The sequence below is a fragment of the Pundamilia nyererei genome, unplaced genomic scaffold (assembly GCF_000239375.1).
Source record: "Pundamilia nyererei isolate P.nyererei 1_Seehausen unplaced genomic scaffold, PunNye1.0 scaffold00291, whole genome shotgun sequence".
In the NCBI taxonomy this organism is placed as follows: domain Eukaryota; kingdom Metazoa; phylum Chordata; class Actinopteri; order Cichliformes; family Cichlidae; genus Pundamilia; species Pundamilia nyererei.
In genome coordinates this window covers 488,933-516,597 of record NW_005187692.1, presented here as the reverse complement: position 1 = coordinate 516,597, position 27,665 = coordinate 488,933, and the positions used below count along the sequence as shown (strand labels likewise).

At 40.9% G+C, this 27,665-nt stretch overlaps 2 protein-coding genes across 5 annotated transcripts in view; one reads left to right on the top strand and one right to left on the bottom strand.

Annotated features, from left to right (window-relative positions):
- Positions 1-172: 172 nt before the first annotated feature.
- On the top strand, positions 173-4,014 carry kics2 (KICSTOR subunit 2). The gene is made up of 3 exons (XM_005750879.1): positions 173-624; positions 1,616-1,913; positions 2,904-4,014. Exons 1-3 carry the CDS (start codon positions 396-398, stop codon positions 3,721-3,723), a joined length of 1,347 nt encoding a protein of 448 aa, XP_005750936.1. The 5' UTR covers positions 173-395; the 3' UTR covers positions 3,724-4,014.
- Positions 4,015-8,460: 4,446 nt separating this feature from the next.
- Positions 8,461-27,665, bottom strand: part of LOC102211084 (SLIT-ROBO Rho GTPase-activating protein 1-like) — a 40,269-nt gene continuing 21,064 nt past the window's right edge. Inside the window, exons 5-23 of one of the 4 annotated variants that reach the window (XM_005750876.1) lie at positions 27,280-27,342; positions 25,220-25,417; positions 24,803-24,931; positions 24,249-24,470; positions 24,014-24,115; positions 21,816-22,013; positions 21,221-21,305; positions 21,095-21,122; positions 20,950-20,983; positions 19,914-19,974; positions 18,609-18,686; positions 18,380-18,514; positions 17,186-17,291; positions 15,149-15,373; positions 13,978-14,057; positions 13,420-13,621; positions 11,872-12,012; positions 10,817-11,150; positions 8,461-9,292 (exon numbers count right to left, since the gene is read on the bottom strand). In XM_005750876.1, coding sequence (XP_005750933.1) covers positions 8,831-9,292; positions 10,817-11,150; positions 11,872-12,012; positions 13,420-13,621; positions 13,978-14,057; positions 15,149-15,373; positions 17,186-17,291; positions 18,380-18,514; positions 18,609-18,686; positions 19,914-19,974; positions 20,950-20,983; positions 21,095-21,122; positions 21,221-21,305; positions 21,816-22,013; positions 24,014-24,115; positions 24,249-24,470; positions 24,803-24,931; positions 25,220-25,417; positions 27,280-27,342 — 2,883 coding nt within the window. In that variant the 3' untranslated portion in view covers positions 8,461-8,830. The remainder of the gene's footprint in view (positions 9,293-10,816; positions 11,151-11,871; positions 12,013-13,419; positions 13,622-13,977; positions 14,058-15,148; positions 15,374-17,185; positions 17,292-18,379; positions 18,515-18,608; positions 18,687-19,913; positions 19,975-20,949; positions 20,984-21,094; positions 21,123-21,220; positions 21,306-21,815; positions 22,014-24,013; positions 24,116-24,248; positions 24,471-24,802; positions 24,932-25,219; positions 25,418-27,279; positions 27,343-27,665) is intronic. The other 3 variants (XM_005750877.1, XM_005750878.1, XM_013915354.1) reach the window with 3 other exon arrangements.

The following is a 27,665-nucleotide window of genomic DNA, read 5'->3' as shown; positions in this document are numbered from 1 at the left end:
TTAACCATATGTAACCACCTACATGTGTGTTTGAAAAAAAAAGGCTTTGATTTTGCCACCCCATTTTATTTCTTTGCCACGCTCATGCCACCCTAAGAAAATTTATCTAGATCCGCCGCTGAATAAAAGACCCCCTCCTCTATCGCCCCCTTCATGAATTGACGTCCGCGGCTTTCCGTAGTGTTTACATCCGGCGTAGTCAATATGGCGTCTTGCACTTGGCCTGTTAGCTTTAAATAGACGTGTTTTAATTTCTTTGTTTCACGTTTATATTTAATGGGTTTCCTGGGATCAGTATGTAAAATTAGCCTTTTAACCACACTATTTATCAGTTGGTGTTTTTTCTTACACACACTTCCCGTTGCTAACAGTTAGCTCGGGGGTATCTGCGAACCATGGAGGTGGAGGAGCTGCGGCCCGTTCCCCGGGAGCGGGCCATCCTGGAGAGCTTCTTCGCCCAGCTCGGCATGTTTTCCTTCGACCGAGCAAAGGACTACGTGGAGCGGGAGAAGGACGGCAGCAGGAGCAGCGGGAGCATCTGGAGCGCGCTGCTGGCCGCTCTGGCTCACCTGGCCGCGGCGGAGAAGGTGTACCACAACATGACGTTCCTGGGACAGAAAATAGGTAGCTTTCTCTGCTGCTGTGGTCCCCTGTATAACTACCACCATAACACGGAGGGTGTGGTGGATTAAAGCAGATAAAATGGAGTATATATGGGGTCTGTGCATGTACGAAGGTAGAATAATTCGTCGATGTGTAATTGATTTCATTGACATATTAAATGAAATTAAAATGATTTTTTTAAAAACGCGCAAATCTATGAGGGGAAAAAGCTTCAGGTGAAAATGGCATATTTGTAAGAAAAAAATTCAGGACAATGGAGCATGTTTATAAGTAAACGAAAGTCTAGGAGAAAAAATCTATTTGTAAGAAATGATAGCAAATTTAGGAGAACAATTGCAAATATGAATGTCAGTTCATGATAATAAAATGGCCTGTGGCGCTCATGCTGTGGAAGGAATGTTGGAATTGTGTGGTTCCCCTTAGAGCAAAGGGTCACTGCAATCACTACAAGTCTGTTCTGAGCATTCACCTTTAACCTGTGATGAAATATTTCATGCGAGTGGTCTCCTTCAGAATGACACCTTCTTTAAAACGTCAAATATGGGAATGTTTTGGGAAATCTGGGTTCAGTCCATAACGGTGATTTCAGGGTTTTTACTCCTTTTTCCTGCTGTGAACATAAACATTTCTAAGTATTTATCTTTTTTTTTTTGCTCCTAATAAACAGCTTTTAAATGTAGTGCTGTGCATGCAGAGTTTTAGGTTTTATAATTTGTTTTATGTCCTCGATGGATGTCCTGCATCACACCTTGCAGAACGTTTGTTCACAACAGCTCCAACTGTTTTTATCGCTGCTTCAGTCAGAATTTTAATCCAGTCTGAGCTGAGACTTATTATGTTTTCATCTTCATTATAAGTAAGCAATGATTTCTTATTGTCCATTATTTGTACTCAATTTAACATTTAAAACTCCAAATTTAATTTCCACCACCAGGTGGCGCTGCAGCACCTAAGTGTTTCTGTAGCTTGACACACACCCCTCTCTCTGCAGGTGGCCAGTCCTTCTTCAGCCGGAAGGACTCCATCCGCACCATCTACACCTCGCTGTACAACGAGCTCAGGAAGGTGGTGATGATGGGGCGCCACGGCCAGTTGAACTCCTCCTCTTCCGCCTCCTACCTGGAGGACCTGTTATCGCACCTTTCAGAGCAGCTCTGCCACTTCATCCAGGCCCGCATGGAGATGGCTGACCTGTACGAGAAAATGCACTCACTGGGCAGCCAGAAGAATGTCAACTCTGAGGAGCTGGTCACAGTGCTCGAGGTCGTCCTCCAGAAATACAGCTCCAAGTGTGTATCTGATTACAGATTACTTTTACTGAAGAAAATCTTTTAATTTTGCAATGTAAGAGTTAAATGGAACAGTTCGAAACTACTACAACTAACATAGTTGTAGCAACTAAGACTTCCAGACCCAGGTAGTTTGGTCCTTTTGATGTTGATTATAAAAAAGCGAGATTAAAAAAAACCCCAAACATGTACGGTTAAGTATTTGGACAACGACACAATTTTGACACAGACCAGGTGACTGTGCATAGAAATGTCTGTAATTCCTAAACAGGTAATGCAGTATTTAAATTAAAGTCCTAGAATTAAAGCTGGAAGTCAGCACTTAAATCATTTCTTCATAGTTTAATTTAAAACCTGCTGTGGTGGTGCACACTGGCAAAAATTGTGTCATTATTCAAAAGCTTCTGGACCCAAGTGTAAAAAACAAAGAGCGAGAGAGAAAGGGAGAGAGTGACATATTGAGGTTGTTGAAGGGAAACTTTGAGCTCAGGAATCTGGTGTTTTCCCCAGAGACGTGTCAGCAAAGTGGCGTGCTGCAGCCACAGCAGGAACAGAAAGCGAGTGAGCTGTTGACGGAGCTGCAGCGGAATGCGGTGTGACGTGCCACACGTCAACGGGTCAGCCATCCATGAACCGGCGAGAAACTGTAACGTGCTTGCTCTCTCTCTCTGCCTTGTCAGCAGATCTGGGGGAGATGTTTGTCTCAGCTGCTTTGAGGTTTCTGCAAATTAGGCCAGAAGAGAAAATAAAGGATTCTGTCTCCTCAGAGAGATTTTATTTTGGCACCCTCAAAACTTCTTCACATTTTGCCTTTGCAGGTCTGTCAGCACTGTTCAGAAGTGATTGTTTCACTGGAGCCTCAGTGTGTGTTTGTTTCAGGCCTGGAAAAGATGAATAATGTCAGACCCAACAGGAGGAATAATGACTGACTGATGGATTGGTTCCTTCTTTACTTCCTCACCTCCTTCTCTTTCTTTTTTGCTCTTCCAGGTTTCACCATCCCATTGTGGGCCGGGTGGAGGAGGGCTTCCAGATGGAGGTGGACGTAGTGACACAGCTGCTGCGCTGCCAAGCCCAGTTGTCTGAGTGGCACTTCCTGCCCGCCCTGCTCAGCCTGCACGGTGCCAACTCCAAGCTCCTCACCTGGGGTCAGCTGTTCCAGCGGCAGAAGGAGACTCGCAAGCACCTGTTCGGAGGTCAGTCCCAGAAGGCAGTGCAGCCTCCGCACCTCTATGTGTGGCTGCAGCGCTTCCAAGCGACACTGCTCGCCAAGTTCAGCTTCTACTTTCACGAAGTTCTGAGCAAGCAGACTGTACCGGCTGACATGAGGGCGCAGACGGCCCGCACCACCCCGGACTACTACGGCAAGATCTCCACCTTCATACGCAAGCACGATGCCAGCAATGTGTCGCTTGTGTTTGACAACCGCGGCTCGGAAAGCTTCCAGGGTCACGGCTACCACCACCCACACTCGTACCGGGAAGCACCGAAGGGCGTGGAGCAGTTCCCCGCTGTGGTGTCACTGCCATCGGGAGAGCGGCCGCTCACACACTGGCCCAACGTCATCATGATGATGGGAGACCGCGCCGCTGAACTCAACACTCTGGACAAAGTGGTGCACTTCTATGATGACAAGGTCCAGAGCACATACTACCTGACGCGGCCGGAGCCGCACTTTACGCTTGTCGTCATCTTTGACGGAAGGAAGTCTGAGAAGGATCTGCACCTCACCGGCTTCTTGCAGGAGATTTCTGGCTCGCTTCGGAACTCTAAGCCTTTCAGCACCCTCAAACCCGGGTCAAAGGGCTGAACTGCACATCGACAAGACGCTAAATTTTTACATGGTCCGGCGTTTTCTGTGGTCCAGCTGGCGCTTTTTGCTGCTTTCTCAGTTTGCCAAAAATGTTCCAGACCAAAGAGATTCTAGGTGCTCTGAATTTATTTGACCTGACCGTGACAGGATGACCACCACAGCACTGCTCGTGCTCAGAGCCTTTTAATTATTTGGCATCATGCGGTTTTAACAGGTTTATGTTTTAATTCGTTATACATTACATTTGTTGTGCTTAATACAGTTTAAATAAAGATTTGAAATGTAAAACAGTAAAGTTTCAATATTTACTTTTTACATATATATTTTTTTGTATTATTTATTTATTTTTAATATCCTTATTTGTTTTAAACTCTGCTTTGCTGCAGCTGATTTGGCTCCTCCCCCTATTTGAACCAACTTTGTTCTGATTGGTTGCCTCTCACAGTACGGGACTGCAGTGCTCAGCTATGTGCTGAGATCACTACAATAAGGATATGTGACATCATTTCGAGACCAGACAGTTTAACCTGTGAAGCTTTTGGCTCACTGCACATAAAGTGATCTCATTATGTGAAATTTTGGCTATGTTTAACAGGAATATCCATCACTGGAACAGAAAGCTCAATATTTTAGAGGAGAATAAAATACATTTTTTGTGAGTATCGTCTGAGATTAAAAATGAAAGAGTGTTCATTTACTAATGCACATACACCCACTGGCCCTTTTATTAGCCCAGTGCATTTAAGCATTCGAACACAGTCAAAACAATCCTCCTGAAGTTCAAGCTAAACATCCGAATAGCGGAGAAATGTGATTTAATGGACTTTGAACAAAGCCTAAAACTGCCCATCTGCTCTCCTGCACAACTGTCTTTAAAATTTACAAACAAAGATCTGAAAAGAGAAAATGTCCAGTGAGCGGCAGTTTCTGGCCAAAAATGTCTTGGTGATGTCAGAGGAAAATGGAAGCCAACAGTATCTGAAATAGCCACTCACTGCAACCAAAGTATGCAGAAGAGATTCTCTGAAAGCAAAACCGGTTGAACCTTGCAGCTAAAGGGGAAACCAGGTACCACTCCCGTCAACTAAGAAGAGGAAACTGAAGCCACAGACTCACCAAAAACTCAATTTCTGCTGCAACTTTCAGATGGTGGGCGCACAATTTGGTGTTAACGACATTTGGAGAAATAGTGGAAAAAGAACTATGAAAGGGTTAAATGGCAGCAATTTACTGAACACATCAGGAAGTTTATTGAGTGGGAGAACAGGGCAAAGGAAAGGATAAAATCGATGAGAGGCTTGAATGCTAGTTTAGGTTTATTTATAATATAAATACAACACATTGATACAATCCATTTGGCTATATGAGCTCATCATTAGGAGGCTCAGTTTTCAAATACAGCAACACTAACAGACAAAAACCATTTCCTTTATTATCAAACACATTCAAAGAAACCTCCCTTTGAGTTAAAATGCACCAACATGTTATGATGCTACATGCCAAGTACACAATCCTATACATCAAAGTGCAATGTTCACAATGGGTTAATGCTAGAATTCATAATTCAGAAATCTACTAAACACTTTATGATTATTTCATTCGGAGTGCTGCTGCTCTTCGCTCAGGACATGCGTGAGTGGATTCACAACTTCCAAAAAAGGATTTTAAAAAAAGGCACTTCCACATACACACACACAGACACACACACACTCACAGATGTGCATCCACAGCCTATCTCAGCACGTCATGTTTCATTTTAATCACCACACTCACAGCCCAGTTGGAGGCCACATTCAGTGTGCTGTTCAAGTGTTTTTGGGCGTTTACACACAAAGCCCCACCCTGTTAGCTTATTGTGAGTTTAAGGTTAACTAGTGACTTCAGTGTAACGAGCAGGTAAACCAGTATTTTGACAAACACACAGATAGTGGCATGCTTTTTGCACTCGTTTTCCCCAACTTCCACTCGCGTGTTCTGGCACTCCTGGCAGGCATGAATTATCTATTATCTAATGCTATTCTAGTACTTCTGCACTTACAAGGGAGCAGAACAAGGGCAGGCAAGCAGAACACACACACACACACACACACTTTACAAGGAGTATCAGGGTCACACCGAGGAAAAAAAAATATTACAAGAAATTCTCTTTAATTTTGCAGAACAAAGTCGAAACTTGAGGAATGAAGCTGTAACATCAGAACAGAGTTGAAATAATTTAAGGATCAAAACAAACTACTTGTGTAGGAAAAATCTAGTCAGTTTTGCTAAATGCTGGAAATTATAAAAACTGTGCGGTTAGAAGTTAAGGATTACGGGGACAGGGTTGGTCTTGATTCTAATTTCAAAATCCCATTTTAAAACTAAAAATACTGTCAAGAATAAACCTAAAGCACCATTTCTGGAACAAAATTGAAACGGAAGCTACTTTCAGCTGTTCCTTTAATCACCACAGTGAGTAGCTCTGCACGTTTGATATGGCAGAAATCTGAAACATTATTTTGAGAATAAATTCAAAATAAAATATCTTTATTAAAGTTGAGATGTTATGCTGAGAAAGTCAAGATTTAAAAGTAAACCTGAAAAACTAAAGCTGAAATACTGTTTTGAGGACAAGTCAGAAATTTCAGAATAAAGTCAATATTCTGAGAATTACATTTTGAGAATAAACTCAAAATAAAGCGTCCATATTAAAGCTGAAACACTATTCTGAGAATAGATTTTTATAGAAGTCAAAATGTAAGCGTACTATTTCCAAAATACATTTGACATACTGTTCTGAGAAGGAATTTGAGATTTTGAGAATAGTCAAAATCTTCCAGAATAAAGTTATTGTTCTGAGAATAATGTTGAAATTCTGAGAATAAACACAATTTCCAGAACTAAGATTTGAGAAGAAAATTTAAATTGAAAATAAAGAGTTGCAACATTGTTATCAGAATAACGTTAACATTTCAAGCCAGAAATGTTGAGAATAAACTAGAAATGGTTATTCTAGAAGAAAGTTGAAATGCTATTCTGAGAATAAATTTTCAGACAAAATGTGAGAGTCAAATTTGGGAATAAAATAAATTAGTGCTGTGAGCGTTAATCTTGTTAAAATGACGTTAACACCATAACTATGGGCTCAAATTGTGGTCATAAATATTTTGTACTTGTAAATCAAATGCGTATTTGTGAACTGAGTTTTGTAACCTTGTAAACCAAAATATGTGAAAATTTTATGTCTGTGCAAACACAGATGAGAATTTACGTGTGTAAAAAGGATTTGTGTTTGTAAAATATTTACACAAGTTACACATTTTTTGTTAAGGTCTGGCTACAGATACAAAGCAAAAAGCTAGGTGTAAAACTCTGCACTCAGGTTCCCTGGCTGTATGTGACTTTCAACTCACACATACAAATTTTCAGCCAATTTTTCTTCCTTTCAGCTTATTGGTCAATGTCATGTCAATCACATATTAGCAATCCAATCAGAGAACAGATGGGTTTGGCTGTTGGAGGGCTGTTGGTCCCCTGACAGCACGAAATTAATGTTTCAAGAATACATCTGAAATACTCTTTTGAGCATACAGTTAAAATTTTCAGGATAAAGCTTAAATTTCAAGTTCGAAATTTAATGTAATTCAGTTCAGCTTTATATTGTAAGGGAAGGACCCCACAATAATCAAATAAACTGAGAATAAACTGGTAATACTAATTTTCAGAGTAAAGTAGAAATATTGAGAATAAAATGTTGAGAATAAACTCAAACGTTTTCCATAATCAATGGGAAATACAGTTTAGAATAAACAGAAGCTCCTTAGACTACGATGACCTGACTAAGAACCTTAAAGTTGAGTATCAGAATAAAACTGTCGGTCTACAGAACACCTCACTTATTCTTAGTTAGTGTATTGTCTGTCTTGTCTTAATGTTGGTTTAAAATGGAGCACTGTAACAAAAAATAATTTCCCCCAGGGATTAATAAAGTATTCTGATTCTGATTCTGATTCTCACGTAGATTACATCACACTTACGAAGCATTTTCAGTCACTCTGAAGTTTTTCTCTTATAGCTCACAAACACTTCATCACCTTTCAACTCTATTCCCAAAATTTAAAAAATAAACATAATTTTTTTTCTTAACTTGGCGTTGATGCTCCTTGATACACACTTACAACCACTCACAAACACACAGCAACAAAATCGTACAACCACCCCATCCCCTACCCGTCCCAGAAAAAGCTCTAACCAAACTCCACCACTCACTCCACCACCCTGTTTGAATGAAGCTCCGGTCTGGGCATGAGGTTCCCCCGTCTGAAAACACAAGAAGGCTGTTAAAAAGTTTAGCGAGCTGCCGCCGCGGCTCGCCGAACATTCAATAGATGGCTGAACAGTCGTTAAAATACAGGAAACATTCATTAAGTAGCTGGACGTTGGTTAAATAAGTTTTCTTTCACTGACGACCTCAGGAGGCGTTTTCGTGGTTTTGAGGTGCAAGTGAGCTTAGCAGCTGAACCGAGTGAAAAAATTAAAAAAATAAATTATAAAGTCCTGCAGACGTTGTTGAACCATCGTTTGCCGCGTCCTCTTCCCAATCGAGTCGCTTGTCCTGGATACAGCATCCAATCGTGTTCGTTTCTTTTTTTTCTTCTTTTTTTTTCTGGCAACAGTCACATCACTTAAACTACAGTTTTACTGGAGCTGAACTACACTCCCCAACTCCCCCCACACCCCCCACGCGTCTCTCTCTCTCTCTCTCTCTCTCTCTCTCTCTGATTACGATCTCACACAGGAAGCCCCGCCCACGCTCGTACTTGCATCTCCGCATCAGCAGTTCTTTTAGCTAACCTTTGATAAATGCTTCGATACATGGAGAAAGTAAACCCCTACACACCAAGAGAGTACACACCAACCTGACAACACATAAATATCATGGCATATCATATCATAAGTCATGTCATATATTATATTTTATTACTACATTAAAAGCCTTTTTCGTCTTTCCTACCATTTCTACCCTCATGTTGATTATAAACATTAAGCAGTACCCTGATCTCCTCTTCTGGCCCATTTTTGGCCCGGGTAGGCCTGATTCGGCCTCTTATTGGCCTGGTTTGGCTCACATGGTGCAGGATTTGTCCAGTGGCGGGGGTAGAGGCGGGGTGCTGCTTTTAGGTGGAACCATAGGTTTGGGTCTCAGGGCAGGTGGTCGCAGCGGAGCCCCGATGCGAGCGGCTGCCACCGGCTTGAAGGAACCCAGAGCGTCAGGGGATGGGTTGGCAGGTCTGGGAGGTCCAGATGGAGGTCCAGGAAGTGGACTGATGGGGCTCAGAGGACTCAGGGGGCTTGGGGTGCCTGGGGTACCGGGCGTCCCGGGAGTTCCGGGGGTGCCGGGGGTTCCCGGTGTGCCTGGTGTGCTTGGGGTGCTGTGCGGGCTGGGAGACTCGGAGGAGCAGGTGGTGATGGGGCCGTTCTTTATCTGCTCCAGGGTGTCCAGGACCACGTCGGGGGCCGGACGGCAGCCCTGTCGCTCCAACTGCCTCAACTCCCCCAAAGCCACACTCACGGTCTCCTCGATGTCCTGCAGGCGGAGAGGATGATTGAAGAATAAGTTAACAGTTTTAAATGAATGCATTCACACATCAAGTTAGATTTTGGTTCCTTGGATGATTCTTCAAAAATTAATACATGTATATTTTAGGGGACCTATTACGTTCTTTTCCAGCTCCATCTATTATTGCTGGAAAGTAGCTTTTCCATATTCAGAGCTTAAAATAATCCTTACTTATCTTATCCTCTCTTAGGCTTGTAAAAGTAATTTAATTTTGACAAATCAGTTAATTCTAATTTAACTTATGATTATTAAAACGAGAAAAATCAAGATGCAGCTGTTATTGTGCTGCAGTAATGTTCTTGTTTCCTTTATCTGCCAAAAAACGTATTCATTCAATTTAGCACAGTTCATTTAAATCAACTTAATTAAAAAGACAATTTATTTGAAAGTTTAATAAATCCACATTTTTCCAGAGTGTGAGTAATCATGGTAAAAGTAATTATCTCAGTATTGGCCAGAGAAAATGACTTTTTACTCTGAAACAAACCATTTTACCTCCTCTCCTTTAAATGTGCTTTTTTCACTATTGGCTGCCCCTCACAAACAGAGCCAAGAGTACAAAAAACTTTCTGAATGAGAGTGTTGTATTAAAAGCCAAACACACACTCACAGTTTGGAAGGTAGAGTCTTAAGTCGAACTGTATCTTTCTGTAGTAAATCATGAAAACCTCTGACTGAATCTTGAGACAAATAACGTAACAGATAAGATTTTACTTTTTTAAAAATAACACAAATATATTATTTCTGCATGATTGATCACTTTCTGGAACCTGTTGGTGTTCTGACTTAACATGGAAGCATTTCGACCTCAAAGAAGACCCCCATTCACTTTCGCCTCCAGATTAAAACGGCCCCTAATGATGTCATACAGAGCAAGAGTGGAAAAAAAACTGCCTGAACCAGAGTGTTTCGTTCACAAGGATTGCTTCGCATACGAGGACCTCATGATTTGAATTTTGTCTAAATATTAGAGAAATTAAGAAACAGCAAACTTTTTGAAGGAGTAAAAAAATCCAAGTAAAATTTCTAGAAAACTGAAACCACAAATTTAGAGCTACTAAAGAATTTATAGCGTGTCACAAGAAGGACCAGTTTGAAGCAATTCGATATAAAATCCCTTAAAGCTTTTTTATTTTTTTGCTGTCCAGAACTGGGTTGTATTTTCTCCCACTGGCGACACTGTGAGAAGCATGGAGCTCACTCAAGAGGCGTTGTGGTACTACTGTGATTAAAATGGATGTGTCATTGTTGCTGTTCAGATTTGGCAGAGTCGTAGCTGAGAATTTTTAGAGTCTGATACCATCAGTGTCACTTGCTCACTGATATATAAAAGTGTTACTCAACCGTGGATTTAGGATTTCAATCAGAGATAGGTAGGTGAATTTCTGCTGTCTGTTTTCAGATCCCCCTCCAGTCTGGTGACACCTGCATGCAATGAAAACAAAGATTTTTTTCAATATTCATCTCACGTTACATGTTTTCTAGGCGTACCTGTGCCAGCGCGTCGGGGTCGAGAGCTCGGGATCGATGGGAGTCTCCAAAGCCATGCTGCCCGCTGTTGGAGCGTCGTATAGGTGTGTCCTCCGGCCTCCGCAGAGAATCGTGTCGGCTGACCGTCATGGTCACAGCTGCAGAGCGGCGGCGGCGCTCCGGGCTGTCTAGGGGCGGGGTCAAGCCTTGGCCCCGTCCTAGCAGCAGGTCCCTGGGGCTGAAGTGACCCGTCACCGGAGGAGAACTGCGCTCCATCACGCCTCCGTTCCCGTGGTTGTCGTTAGAGCGACAGAGGGGGCGGCGGAATAAACCATCAGTTCGCTTCCTCCTGTGGCTGTCAACAGGAAGTGTAAACAGCATTAACTCAGGTAGAATGAAACAAATCATATTCAGCAACTACTGAACTACATGCTATCTTCCCTTTGGAGAACCCGCAAGCTCGTCTCTGCTTGTACCAAAGCTTCTCTCATGTTATTTTTAAACTCAAATAATTAAACAGCTTTGTGGATTTTATAAATTCAGCTCCTTATATGTAATACTTAAGTGACGCTTCAAGTTTTCGAGTTTTACAAAAGTCCAGTTTGTATAAATCTTTACGTAACTGCAGATGAACCAGGAAATCATGGAAATGCTCCCATTTTTATTATACACATTGGCAGCCGATAGGTGATGGTGTTAGGTGTGGGGGTTTTGTGTTTGTTTGTTTTTAAAAGAGTCCAACATAAAAAACACAAACTTTTATGCAAAGTGTTAGAAAGCTTTAGGTCTAAGAAGCATGTCCACATAATCACACTGGTACTGAAGGCTTTTTAAGCCTCTTGCACAGATTAACTTAGCCACACTTGGGCTGCCTTCCTTGACGTGTTGTGAGGAATGACTACGAATAAAATAAAAGGTGTCTGGAGTCTGCAGATGGGGAAACTGGTCACATGAGAACAGCTGTGACACCAGCGTGATGAGATCCGCAGGTATTTTTAGAGGTGAGAGAACAGGATGGGCTTAAAACACGCCGCAGAAAATCCTCCCAGGTGTCATGATAATGAAAGGTGTCTTACATGACAGACCTGTTGTAGGTCTCTGGAGGTCTCATGTCGGTCGGGGAGCTCAGCTCGCTCCTAGACCGCTTATCGTCGGTGCTGCTGCTTCCTCCGTCGCTGTCGGCTTTCTGACTGAGTGTGTCTGACATGGCGTCGGCCCTGAAGACACAGGCTCTCAATCAGGAAAAATCACTCTGGAAACTGGAGAGCTGAACTAGCACAGCGCACCAATCATCAATTAACTGATCAATAGTTTGTGGTTAGTGACTGCCTCGGCCCAATCAGTCTGTTAATCAACAAGGTGTACAATCCAGTGAGCGGCAATCCAGACAAATCCATCACTGCAGCTCTTCAATGAGGCCATCGAGCCACTTATGCTAACAAGAACTTCTACAAAGAAAGATTTCAACTCAAAACTACGACTAAACTAAACCGTTTACACACACAATGCATCCCCTTTGTTCTTGCTCTTGTATTGGAAAACTGAAGATATAAACTAGGTAAATACGAATATTAAAAATGCAAATAAGACACTAAACATCTGTCTATGTATATCTATACACATATGTCCATATAAATTGATATCTATGGAAAACAGAAATACTTATACTAAAATAAAGCTTGAACCAAATTGAAATATTTTGAAAAATATTTTGAAAAATGCTTGAGTAAAATTAAACTTTGCAAATAGTTTATGCTGTGATAACATTACACTGTAATTTTATAAAATGTGAAACGGAAGTGAAGGCTAAATTATGTCTAGGAAATATGTAGGAAATAAAAATAATTATACTATTTTTTGTAATTTTTTCCAATCATCTCATGTGGTATAATATACATGTTACATCGTGACGATGCGGCACAAAGAAATGCAAATGAATTTAAAATGCTCTTGTTCACGTACACGCTGTATTTAAACCCCCAAATTCTCAATGTAATGTTTTTATATCAGAATATTATAAATTATTACGCGAATAAAAAAATGAAACAAAAATGAATCAAGTGTTAAAAAATTTAATGCCCTTTCCTTTCTTCCTCATTCTGATCCCGTCTACATGCCTAATCTCTACATGCTAAATGCACTGAGCTGCTGTTGTGTGATTGGCTGATTAGACATCTGCATTAACAAACTGTGGAACAGTTGCGTGTGTATTTATAAAAACAATTCTGGTCACATTTAAGATGTAGCCACACAAAAAAAACCCCTGAATGCATTGGCATTATTATCCTGTAATTTAGCAAAATCATTAAAAAGTAGATAAACAGTACAACATATGCAATTCTGAATACTGGCATGAACTCAATAAACGATAACAGTTTTTGTAATTTATAAACGATATTTTGCAGTTTTATGAGGACGCAAACCAAAAAGAAGCATCATTTCAGAAGCCTGCAATCAGGAAAAAAATCAAATACATTTGTTTAAGTGAAAAAACACAAACTGAAAATCATTGTTTTCTAAACATTTTAGCACATTTAATGATGAACTTTGATTATTTTATGGATTCGAGTATTTTCAGACTGTGCTGCAGCTTTTTTAACTTTGTGTTTTTGATGTGTACAAACCATCTCGGGCTGTGCACTCGCCTGTCCTTCACCACGATGTACTGATGAGGCACCAGGCCGTGGTTGCCGTTGTGCCGGCCCTCCCACCAGTCATGTGACGCGCGCTGGAAGAGCTGTAGGGAGGCTCCCTTCTTGAAGGAGAGCTCGCGGCCCGACCGGCCCACGTAGTCGAACCTCGCCACCGCCTCCACAGCTTCACCCTCTGCCAAAGAGACAGAGAGAGAAAAGAGGAGGAGGTGAAGATAAGAGCCAGACATCGAACTGCAGGTGAACCTGAACTTGTCAATCAACAGTCCCTTAGGCTTTGTTCCGCCCACCGCTCCACCAATCAGAAAAGAGCTTTAAAAAGAGTCTTTTCTATTAATTCAGATGGAGAGATGGGGAGGAGGGAGGGGAGGCTGGGTGGGGTGTGGATGAAAGGAGGGAAGGAGAGTGGTGGTAGTGTCTCCATGGCTGCTGTTGCCGTAGCAACCACTCTCCAGCACCACCACCACCACCACGAGGGAGTACGAGTATGGGAGTGTGGGCGATTGTGTGAAGGTCAGGGGTCATGCGTACCCTCGTCGCTGGTCTGGGTCTCGGTGCCGGCGTCGGGCTCGGCCTCCTCCAACGCTCCCGGCTCGCTGAACGGACTCTCGCTGTGGGAAGAAGAAGCAGCAGATTGACACACACCCGTCCATTCAGTGTGGGAACAAAGGGAGAAACACGCACAGCAGGAGGCGAGCCCGCTCATTGGAGTCTGAGGACGTTTACGGCTACAGTAGAATGTCAAGATTCAGAAGATGGTGGGAAAAGAGAAGCTGTAGGAGGTTTTCCACAGCAGAAGGATTACTGTCTGCTCCAACACCTCGTGTTCCTGACAGGCTGCCAGGTGTCTGCTCAAACTAACAGCTCAATTTATTCAAAGGCCCCACCCTGCAGTTAACCTTTATTTATATACATTAAACACAATTAAAAGAATGCAGAATTTCCTATAAGAAGTTCCTCTTTGCAGTACATGTAGTGATATACATAGATCTACTGCTGAGTTACTGTGAGAGTAAAGGAAACCTAAAATGTTCTGGTTCAGGTTCTGCAGGGGGTTTCTTTCTTTGCCCTTTTAAGGAGCTCTGAGGTATTTTCCTCTGTTTAAAATAGCTTAAAGAGTTATCAACGCAAGCTGAACCACAGCCAGACTGTACTTTGGTGTCATTTTTACTTCCAGCAGCAGTGGGACATAAGGTAAAGCCTGTGGAAATGAAGGAAAGCTAAAAAGAAATATTAGACATTAAACAACTGCACACATCTGGAGACATCTCTACACACCCAGTGGGAAAAAAAACATCTGCCCCCTTGTGGTGAAAGCTTTAGTTAAATCCTGCAGAGGTTCATTACAGAAGGTACCTTTAAGAAGATTTGTTGTGTTTATTCTTGATAAACATCAGAATTATTGATGTCGCCGTGAAGTGCAGGTCATACTGCATGATATCAATGTGTGATTTATTTCTGCATTTTGAATTAAAGGTGAAATACCAGGGAACACGTGCTTGAAACTGTCAAAGTAAGAATTTACCAAAATATCAGAAATGAAACAGTTAATCTGAAAACATTAAAATATAAAAACAAAATTCAAGGCTGGCGAAGAAATGGGCATATAGAGGTCTTAAATCCTGTTTTGTTTTGTTATTAATAACATAAATGAATTTAATTTCCAACAGAGCGTAATAAAGGATAACATCCTGATGCTCACCAGTACTGGTCTCCAGTCATACATTTCTCATACACTGGGCCGGGCATCTCCTTGGTGTCGGGGAAGATGTTGTCATGGTGCAGGATGACCGTTTTGATGACCTCATTTACGTGTGCCTGGCAGGCCACCTGGTCCAGGGTCTCCGGTGTCGGCAGTAGGGTGGGGCCGAACACAATGGCCAGGTTTCCAGCATCCATCATGTTCTCATCGTTGTACTGGGAAAGGCTGCAGAAACGTGGGCAATGTGGCCAAACTTTACTTGTTTACAATTAAACTGTTAATTATCAAAACTGAGAGAAACACTGAATTTAGAAATTTAAAAAGTATGACTCCTTTATTAATGTTTCACTGTACACATGTGTCTAAATATTAGAAATATGGCTCTGAGGAGCAGTGAGGAAAAAGAAAAGTGAGCACTAAAAAGACTGTAAACAATTTTCCTCATCTGTCTTAAACTGACATTATTTTTATGGAGTCTAGTTTGAGAAGTAAAGGGAACTATAATTTTCCCTGAAATAAAATATCAAATCTTGCTTAAATAATAACTGTTTAAAATGAGACTTTACTAAAATAATTGCCAATTAAACTTCTGTCGATTAAGTGATTGATCACCATTTCGCTCTAATTGAGACCTACAGTGGCACAACAGTAGGTTTCTCACGTAACCATGGTTCTCTGATACTTAATAGCAACATAAAATCGTGATTTTTTTTCTGACTTTTTAATCAATAAAAGTTTTCTTCTTTTTGTCTGAATAACAGTTCACACCTTAAAATACCGAATATACCTTCAGATAAGACAAAGAAAAACCACGAGTGTTTTGGTTTGGTATTGCATTTTAAGCATTTTTGATGCTTAACTATGACTCACCAGATTAATTATGCAAAAGTCAGTTTTACACTTCTGTGTTGTTTGCTGGTTTCAAAAGGTGACAAAGCAATTTGTAGGTTTTGATTCATACACAAGACTGTAATGGAGAATACAATCTCTATGCTTTTTATTTATTTTTTAAATGGAGTCTGGTTTGAGAAGACAGCGTAAGAGTTCAGAAGTTAGTAGATTACTTACATAAAAGATTAAATAATAATTAAATAATTAAAGATTAGTTATTGATGTAACCACAGTTCTATGAAGTTTTATGAAAATTAATAAAATGATAAATTAAAATGAAACATAAATGTTTCTGAACTTCGAAGCAGCAGCCCCGAAACCTCAGAAATATGTAATTTATGATCACATGAGATTTATTAGGTTACTGCTTTATTTTTATTATTATTACTTGCTATGTTCTTTGCATTAATTTATAAAGTTTTGTGATTTTTTAGGCTTTGAAAACCTATAAAATAAATGCATCCAATGAATTTTTATAATTATTTTTAATTTAAAAAGGAAAGAAATCCTGTATTTTCTGAATTATTTTATTAAAGAATATTCTAATATCACCAAAAAGGTCCTAATATTGTTACTCTCTGCATGTTTTTTAACGTTCTCTCTTCTACTATGAAACCATGCAGCAAATTTCCTGCAAACGACGACTCCACAGCTCTTTATGTGATGCTCTGCTTTGCCTTATTATTTTAAAAAAGCTTGCCTCAATACAATATAAATACACTTCTAAAGCTAAAAGGCTGTATTCAATAAACTCTGGCATTTTTCCATTATTGCAGCTTTCATTTCAAATAGTGATTGAAATATCTTCTCTGCGCTCGACCGTGAAGCTCCTGGTTTAATAACACTGAAGCTGAATGCATTTCAGAGCCCTGCTAATAAACACACCAGTACATCACTCGCCTGGTACATCGCACCAGCTCATCACACTTCCTGTTCACACCTCCTGCCTCTCCATGCTGCTCTCTCATTCTATATTTATTTGAGAGGCTGCAGAAACAAAATGAGCTGTGTTTTATCATCTATACAAGTGTGCACTTCGAACCCTTTTCACTACAGGAGAGGCATCTCCCCACCCAGCTGGGAAAACACAAAAATGGGCAATTATCATAAATGTGAGGGCCCGGTTTTGTATAAGTGGATACTCACTGGTTGAGGAAGGCGAACAGGTAGCGCATCACCACCAGCGTCGCCCTTGGGACACCCAGCAGGATCTTACGGATACACTGCGCTCGCTCGTACAGGTTTTCTATCCCTGCAGCAGGAAAATGCACATAATCTAAAGTCATTATGAGTCCCTGAGACATCACGAGGTGTCTGTAACACGATGACACATCCTGAAACACGCCAGTCGGTGCCGCAGAAAGGGAAGCAGGCAGCTCCATGTCTCTGCTGTGGAGGGGATGGGTTTCAAAGAGACAAAGAGACACTAACGAGAAACAAAGACGAGGAAACCGAGAGGGAAAGTGACTGCGTGTGGGCTGAATAGATAGACAGAGATTCATGCTGAGCTTCACCGCAGCAGATGGAAGCTGCACAAACGGTTCAGACTCAAGTGTTAAAGCAAATGAAAGTCGAGCTTCACAGACAATCACTTGATTTGAACATTTCACTGGGACACAAATAACCAACTGTTGGATCTTTTCACATTTCACTGCATCTACACCACCCAAGTTAGTTGGAGCTCTGCATAACTTCATCCACTATGTAGCTTGTATAGGTTATACTTGTTCGCCATGTGCAACAAGTATATGCTAGCATCTAGCAACTAGTGCATGTCATTGAGTGTTATGAAGGTCCATCCCAAGGTCTTTCAGGATTTTTTTAACTAAAAGAGGGACATTGTCAATAGCACTTTAATAGTGCTTAATGAAAGTGCTTTAATTAAGCACTTTTTATAGGTAAAAAGTGCTTAATTAAAATTTTTTAATTAACCTCCTGTTAGGAGTGATAGTTGGTCATATTTTCCCATGCTTTCTCCTAAAAACACTGCCTGCTTCATCAGTGAGAATGATAATGTGGTTAAGCTATATTTGACAAGAGTTGAACGCCATTAAGTGGCAAAACACACTGAAATTTGACCAAAGTTCAGTCAAGAGAACATCCAAAATGAGCCCATCCACAGGACAAGGTCAGTGGTTTGGATTATTTGCTATGAAAAAGTCCTGATCCTTAACTTAATATAAACATCCTAATATCAATATCAAATCTTTGTGATTCTTTTCTGAATCGTTAACATATTCGGTGGATTTTTGGTTGCTCTGTGATTAAACCATTTATTTTACGGTACATTATTTTTCTGTTTTTATCATGAATGATTCAGTCTGTCTATGCAGTACTTACTGACGCAGGAGATGAGGTCATTGAACCTGTCCTTGGGAAACAAAGGGTTCTCCAAACCCCTGAAGTAGAGCTTCAACACTCCAGCCACAGAATTAATGTCATGGTTGCTTTCCTCGTCAATCAGCGGATCGTTACCTGCATGAGAGGCAGAAGAGAGAAATCCTCAAATACAAGTTTGCCGGCGTACTTATCACATGACAGTCGAGTTACCTTCCCGTTGACCTCTCACCTCTTTCAAACGAGTTCTTGATGTCATTGACCTCCACTTGTGATCCTGATACCCGGAATATGCCTTGATGCTGAAGACCTGTTGGGAACAGCAGAGGGATGGAGGTTGCACATAGTCACAGTCTAAGCCTAGCAGATCTGTCCCAAATGCTGAGAAACAAACGTTGACATAAGTTGTAGTATGAACACTTGCTAGTTTTTTATGGCGAAGTGCCAAAGACTGATTTATATATTGATTTAACAAGATAAAGTACTAATCAATGCATGAATCTTGTAGTTCATATGCCTACTGACCACTGACCACATAGAAATTGTAGTTGATAACAGAGGGATGCTAGTAGCTAGCTTCAAAAGCTATTTATTAGCCATGTGACACCAATGCCTTGGAAGCAATGCCTAGTTGATAGTATTGGATTGCTAGGGACTAGAGTAACATTCTGCCAAAAACTGGTGTTAGTTAGGATTGTAGTTCTTAATCTAGAATTGGTAGCTGCCAACTTGGGCTACTAGGTGCTATCCTAAGGATCTAATGATGAGTTACATCAGTTGCATATTCAGTAGGCGGCCAAGAAGTCACTGCCGAATAAACAACACAATCACAATGTGTATGAACTCTTGGGTTGGACTGTTTCGTGCATTTCATAGGCAGACAAAAAGAGCTTTTATTCATGGTCTCTATCTGTTATTTTGCTATTGATTACTTAAAATGTAAAATATATCACGATATGAATATTTGAGTACATTTTATTTTACATGCCACCAAAAGTACATTGTAGAACACACCATGTTGAGTATGAGGCTAAATTCAGTTTTATAGCATAATTACAAAAAAATGATTATCAGCTGCAGCTTGGGAATGACTGAATTAAAATGAAATCACTGTTTTGTACTTGTTCAGCTGTCAGGGGCTGGCTGTGATGCAGTTTTGTTGTTTGCAGAATGAAGAGAGTGAAAGGATGCCAACACGAGAGTTTGACAGTTAAGATTTAGGCGGCTTTATGTGATCAACAAAAAAGGATTTAACTGCCTCCTGCAGCACCGTTCACAATGTCCCTCTTTTAGTTTATAAGTGTAAAACACCTCTGGACAGCCCACAAATACACGCAACAACATTTCTGAACCAAAATTATAGCTGATGGAAAGCAGGAAGAAGGACTGCAGTACATTAAATTCATACCTTCCAGTCGTTTTCTTTGCTGTAACTAACAAACGCTTCATCCCTTTCTCTAATTTAGCCCTTCATCTGTCAGCATCAGCCACTACAGCATTTATTTCACATTGTTTAAAGCTGAAAAGTGACACTCACCATGTAGGTTGATGTAGCGGATGCAGCTCTCCACAAGCAAGGGTATGGCTTTGGTTGAATCCTACAAAAACGCAATTAGAGTGCAGAGTATTTTTAATTTTGTTATATTTATAAGATTCTTGAAGATCTTTTTCATGTACATTAATGTATTATGTGTAGACAGGTTGTGGACATGCACCAATCAACAGACATGCAAAAACATTACATTTATTTGGTATATCCCTTGATTATGAGATTAATGGCTCACCATAGCAGAAAAGAGAATTGTGGTGTAAATTGCTTTATTATTGTAAAACTCGCGGGGTGGTTGTAGCTCAGGTGGCAGAGCAGGTCAGCCACTAATCAGAAAGTTGGTGGTTCGATCCCAGGCTGCCTGCTGGCTGCATGCCGAATATCCTTGGGCAAGATACTAACCCCATGTTTTCCTACTGGGTAGCTTGCCATCACCAGTGTGTGAATGGGTGGATGACTGAACGTGTAAAGCGCTTTGGGGTCCTTAGGGATTGAGTAAAGCGCTATACAAATGCAGGCCATTTACTAACATGTTTATGTTTGAAATGTAGTTTTTGCTGTGTTACATTAATACACTGATATTACTACTAATGTTTTATGATCGATATTGTGTGTGCAGCTTCACTGTCCTGCTATCTTTTAAGCCAACAATTGATCAAAAAGTATGCATAAAAAGTTCAAGGAGTAATCTTTCCTGCCCCGAGTAATGTCTGACATGGTGCAGGTGCAGGGACGGGTAATACTATGGGTAAATGAATCCTAAAAATGAGTCATTATTGCTTCTTAAGCTTGCTGTTCTGAGGGCAACATTAATACACTTTCATTGCATTGTAGATGACAACCTTATTTATATTGCTAATATTTCTGCTTATTGGTTACACTCCTCTGGGCTTTCAAATCCAAATTGTAGCCTTTGACAAATTAGCAGATTGCGCTGCTGATATCTTGCACTGACTACTGTTGAGGAGAACATGAACCCCCCACCTCCCCAAATCCTCAAAACCTGGATGAGGTCAAACTTTACCTGGTGCTTGCTGTGGGAGTTCTTCCGCCCACGGCTGAAACACGTACAAAAAGGAGAAAGAAAGCAAAAGATGAGAGTTTTAGAGAGCCAAAGCACAGCAAAGAGATACAACACTTATTATCGATGCGACAGGAAAGCACCTTACCTTGTAGTCAGCAGTTCAGCTTTGTATCCTGCAAGAAAAAAAGGAGAAGATTTAAAAGTGAAGAAATGCTGATCAGAGTCTGTCTGACAAAGTACAAGACTAAAGAAGACTGAGAGAGACTCTTACCTTCTGCCAACGCTTTCTTTAATATATCGTGTTTAGCCTGAAGTTTGGAAATAAGATTACTTCCCTCCAGGTACTCGCGGAATTTCTGAATATAGGAAATCACATAAATGACAAACACAAAGGCTAAATTATACAAACTAAAATAAAGTATGAGTATGCAGAATGCAGTGATTACAATACACACTGTACATTAGTGCAAGTAAAGCAGCTAAAAGCAGAATGAACTTCACATTGAATCATCTAGTAAGCGAATGTAGAGACACCACCAGAAGATAGACGAATCTGAAATTTAAAAAATGTCATAAATTAATAAAAAAAAGCAGGACAGCATTTTGTGGTGTTATAAAGGAAACTACGTTAACAAAACACTAATATAGAAATCTAAAGTATAACTGTATTCTGCAGCTGTAACAACTTATTTGAAATCTGATTTATCTGACTAACTGTAGTCTGTTTTGGATGTCATGCCACCGTTTACTCTATACTTATTTAATATTTGCTACTTTCAAAACCGACCTTCATCTAATATGAGTAACTTGGGGTGAAAAACAGTGTCAAATAAAAAAAAACAACAACTCTGCTCTGCTGGGCTTACAGAGAAGTAGAAGAGCTCGGTCTCCTGCTGGTTCGCCCGTCTCTTGGCCAGACTGGGTTTGTTCAAGTAGCCGTCCGACACGCTGGACTTCACCGACTCGGAAGACGGGCTGTGGGTGAAGCTCTGGGAGACGTCAAAGTCGTCCAGCACCGTCATGTCCTGCAAGGTGGTCAGAGTTGCACCCCAGGTCTTCTTCACCTGAAAGGTGGCAGAAAAGTGGAACAGCATAGTAAGTATCCACGTTACATGTTACTCTCAATATGAGGTCCAAAGAGATGTCAGTGAAGATAAGGGAGGCCATCATTTGGCTGAAAACCCAGAATAAACCTATCAGTGAAACTTTAGAAGCCACCAAATTAATGTACTGGTCAGCTCAGCATCACAAAAAATTCCTGAAAGACCACAGACGACAACTATAGTGCATCATGACAGAATGATTTTCATTGTTAATCAAAACAACTTCACAACATTTAACAAAGTCAAAAAACACTTTTGAAGTGGAAGGCAGATCACTGTCAAAGTCTACAATCAAAAGACACCTTCATGAATATAAATACAGAGGATTTATGGTTACACTGGTTACACTCAAGGAAACATCTGAAAGAGCCTGCTCAATTCTGGAATAAAAGGAGAAACTGAATCAAGGTGAATTTGTATCAGAAAAGTATGGAAAAGGGGAGAAACAGCTCGTGATCCAAAGCATACCACATTATCTGTCCGACATGGTGGCGGCATCGTTATGGCATGAGCCTGTATGGCTACCAGTGGGACCAGACCACTAGTGATAGAAGCAGCAGGATGAAATGTGAAGTGTACAGAGCTGTACTCTCTCCTCAGATTTGGCTGAATGCTGCAAAACTGATCAGACAGAGCTTCTCAGTGCAAATGGATAATGAACCAAAGATAAAGAAATGCGATATTCTGCAGTAAAGGTCATGCAGAGCATCTCAAGGGAGCAAACACAGCATTTGGTGATGTCTGCTGGTCTACTGGACTCGAGTTTTTCTACCGATATTAAATGGAAGAGCAACTTTGTAAGATCTGAACACATTACTCAGTCTCAGCACAGCTCCATGGATCAATGCATCTGAATTACTGTCATTTTTTTATGGGCGTGGCTTTGTTTTCAAAAATGCCTAAGGAGGTGCAGTGTTTACATATGCTACATATGCAAAGAGTGTTTATATTTACAGCAAGAGTAATGAGTCTATGAGTGTTTTTAATTTGTGTTTGTGTGGGTTGTAAGCCGCTGAGATGTGCAGATGCAGCTCATTAATCCAGACTCCTTCAGCATTTTTATGCCCTTCGGGGTGAGTTAACAGCTGCCCTCTGTGCACAACAACAGCGAGGACACCGGCAGTCTGCAGCACCACACAGCTATCAGATGGTTCAACTTTATTTTTAGAGGCTACATATGCCACATTATCACCCCATTAAATCTGTATAAATTACCATAACTTTGTGCAAAGTTTATAACTGTTAGAAAGTTATTAATAATCAATGAGGGGTTTTGGCCACTTTTACCAGAGTCTCTATGTTGTTTTAATTCCTAAAGCTGGAGCTAAATATCTCAGATGGACAACAGGACAGATTAGTGCAAACATCAAGTAAATTTGTGTCCACAGTGATGATATTTTTTTAGCAGCTCAAAGAAATCTGTTGTTGAACTTACTGGTAGGCACTTTCTTGATCAGCGCTTTAAGAAGGATTAGGGGAAAAAAATAAGAAAAAGAGGTAACTTCCTGTACATGAGATGAGACCATAAAAATAAACACAAAAATGTGAAGTCTTAGTCCAAATACCAATAAGTGCCCCAGGTATTATTGGGCAAATCTGCAGTTTTCTTTTAGCAACGAATGATGGTGTTGACTCAGTCTCAGGTCCACCTTATATGGGCCAGATTTCAGGTGAGTTATGTCATCTTAGCCAACATTAACACTTGCAGTAACACATATCAGGCACGGATGACTTTTGAGCCACATTACAGCTCTAACTGCACCATAACGGTCAAAAATATTCCAGATTAAATTCTTCCATCTGGGATTAAACGTTAGATCAGCTTCTGTGTGGGCCTACTGAAGTTGCTTAGAAAACATGGCTTATAAACCATCTTAGTGTAGTCCTAGTTAGTAACTCAAAATAGAGTTAATGTCAAAATGGTTTTCCTGAGTTTTATGAGGTGTACTTGTGTGTCTGACCTCCTCATTTTCTATCTTCAGAGACGCCAGGCGGGTTTGAAGCTGTGTGAGGCGGAGGCTGAGCTCAGACTGGACCTGCGGCTGGGAGGTGATCTGGGCCACCTGGTATGAAACAAAAAAGAAGACAATTGGAAAATGGCTGTTCAGAGGTCTAAATTCTCTGTGGTGAACATTTAAATTTAATAATATGTGTCAGACTCTTATTTTCAAAGGACATAAAGAGGGGCAAACTGACTGTGTCGCCCATGTGGGCCTGGAAGCTGAAGTTCTGTGGGGGGCAGAAAGCAGTGGGGTAGAGATCAAGCAGACGCTGCCTGTCACGGGCAGGGTCCAGGCCCTCCACAGCCCCCTCCAGGACCTCCAGACCCGCCCTCCTGGAGGCTTCAAGGCTCAGTTCAGCTGACAGGTAGGTCCTCAGTGCCCGGCTCAAAGTGGAGTGGTACCCAAGGTCACAGCACTGAAACAAAGATGGGGATTTATTCACGAGAGGGAAAAGACCGCATGTATTTTGTAGAAATTGGTGACGTTTATTAAGAGAATTAAGAGTTGCAAGGCAATTCAAGTACTACCATAGTTTCAAGTGTAATAGATGTAACATTCGCTATGGGAAAAATCTAAAGGAATTTTATTCCTATTAACAGAGGCCCTAAAAATAATCTCATAAAAGCTCTCTCCATACATTTTAAAACTGCCTTTAAACAAATTCCTATTTAGGCTTATAAACCTAACAACCTTTTTAAGTGATGAATATAAGGTTTGAGCTACAAATACACTCTGTAATTTACTCACATCTATGATATCGGGCAGGTCGTGGATATAGTATTTGAACACCGAGGCGTTGGTGGCCTCCAGAGTCAGCAGATACTCATTTCTGGCTTTCACAGTCTTCAGTTTGTTCTCTGAGTACTTTGCCTTCCTCTAGTAAAGAAACAGACATAAAGAAGATTAAATGGTTGGTTTCTGGTTCTTGTGTACCGATTCCCCTCGTTTGTTCTGCAAATGCGATCAACAAGAAGCAAAAAATAGCTTTCATAATTAGTCCTTTCTGCTTTCAAGTCATGTTGAAATCAAGAAGTGGAAAGTATTGGATTACATAAAGAAAGTATCTCATTCTAAAATATCTCATGCAGGAACAGGTTACCCATCTGGTTGCTTTGGATGACACCTGAGAGGAAACACAGTCTCCTTTCTCTATAAAACTGTTACCTTCTCTCTCATTTTCTCCATCTTGCGGGCGGCGTTGCGTCTCTGGTGGCGCTCTTCTATCCGCAGGCCAAACACAGGCTCCACCCCTCCACCAGTCCCTGACACGCCCTTCACGCGCCCCTCCTGCCGCTCCGCCTCCCGCAGCTTGGTTTCTGCGCTGATCGTCTCCGCGTGGTACATATGATATGTCTTCATCACCTAGGCAACAGCAGCCCATAATAGCCCAATCAAATAGGAAAACAGCAGTGCGCTGCAGCCGGGGTCGACTGTCTTTTTTTTTATCCCCCCAAGGTTATCAGTGCTGCTCTAATCTGATTTCTAGTGTTTGGACAAGGAGCTTTTAAGGCCAGCGCTCTGACCTGAAGAAAAACCTGATAATTGGCAGCCAACAGGAGGCAGACTTTTTACTTTAAAGCAGGCTGGAAGGATAACGTCAGACAAAAAGCAGAAGAAAAAATGAATGGATGAGAAATGTGAGGCAGAAAGGACAATTTTTGCATTTATAAAGGAAGCTCTCAGAGCTGTGAAAAGAAGCCACTGACTTTGCTTTGACAGTTCCCTGTTACTACCATTAAAGGAACCTATTCTGCTCATTTCCAGAACCATATTTTCATTCTTGGACTCGAATAGCTCTGCAGGGCGGTGAATCAACTCTGAATCACTGCTCTGCAGCCCCTCATCCTCTGGTACTGCCGTATAGGCTTCTTTCCTCCTTCAGCCAGCTTTCTCATGATTGGCTCCTCATTGTTAAAAAAAACAGTTGGAACAGCAGGTGGGTGGGGCTTTCTGAGACAACCACATTAGGAATATCTGCTCTCTATGACACCACACAAATCCAAGAGTAGAAAAAACCTGGCTGAAACCTATTTTTTTGCTCACTGTGATTAATTGCACATGCACTGACTTCATTATTTGTAACTCTGGCCATGATTTAAATGAACATTCAAAAGATAGGAAAGCAAAAGCATAACAGGTCCTGTTTACCTGTTTAAAGCATTGAAAACAAAAAGCTTTAGACAGAAAAACTGTAATGCCGACTAATGTTTGAAAGGTAGCGTCTACTAATGTGTGAAAAACTGCAATGAATCATTTTTGATAACTGGAAATGAGGCTTTTGAAGTGGCCCACTCCTCTTTAAAGAATTGTTTTAATTCAGCCACATGGGAGGGTTCTCCAGCATAAAATACGTGTTTAAGGTCATGCCGAAGTATCTCAGTCTGATTCCAGACTATGTCTAGGCCACTCCAAAACAGCTTTTTTTTTGCAGCCAGAGGTGAACTTGCTGCTGTCTTTCGAATCGTCCTGCTGCAGGACCCAAGTGCCCTTGAGCTTCAGTGCACAAAATTATAGCTTCAGGATTTTGAGGCCGCAAACATAATTAATGGTTCTATCAGTCGTCCTGAAGCAGCAAAGCAACCCCAGACCATCATACTACCACCATCGCCACGTTTGACTGTTGGTATGATGTTCTTTTGCTGTGTTAATTTTATGTCATCTGAAAATGTATGTGTGGCAAATGTGGAAAAAAAACAAAAACCAATTCAATTCAATTATATTTGTATAGCGCAAAATCACAACAACAGTTGCCTTCAGTGCAACCAGGCTCAAAGAGGGGCAGCCATCTGCTGTGACTGGTTGGAGGTGATGGCAAATGATTTGGAGTGACTAGGAAATCAGGAAGGGGGTAAATACTTTTTCACAGTGCTGAAGATGCAGAGGTGGGAGGGGCAGTTAGTGAGCCAACAAAAGACTGTCAGACACTTGCTGTTAGTGTATTTAATGTGCCATTTTTGTGCATGATTATTGTGCAACCCATTATTGAGGAATGACCCCAACACCAGCTATAACAGCTTTAAAAACCTGATTGAAATTTTACAAGAATCCTTCCTTGGTCTGGTTTTTTACTGCTTTATTACCTGATTAACCGTAAATGAATGAAATGTTTAGAAGTGCATTCTTTTCTTGTTGCATTTGTAGACCACATAAAAATGTGTTTAACACTAACACATTAAAAAACTTGTGTCTTAAAGCCTTGGAAGAATAACTTTTGTTCCACTTACGGTGTAAAGCTCATTCAGAAGCTTCATGAGGTCTTCCTGAAGCTGGAAGAGGATCTCCTTACTCTAAAGCACACAAATGAGAAGAGAAACCTGTTACCAGCATATTCTCAAATAAAGGCATTCACAGATTTATGCACCATTTTAGCATTGTCTCTTTATACAATGACACTTACAGGAAACAATCCTCTAACAACTCACATCTTTTTGACCTGAATGATCACAACATTAACAAGCATAAGAAGGGCCCCGCCTACGTTTGAACCCGGGACCCTTTTGCTGTACTAAGTGCCAAGCCAGACGCATTAAAGGTCGTTTGAATTTTTCTCTGTGTGAAAAGAAACCAAACCACAAGGAGAAAGCTCATCAACCGATTTGGACCAGAGTAA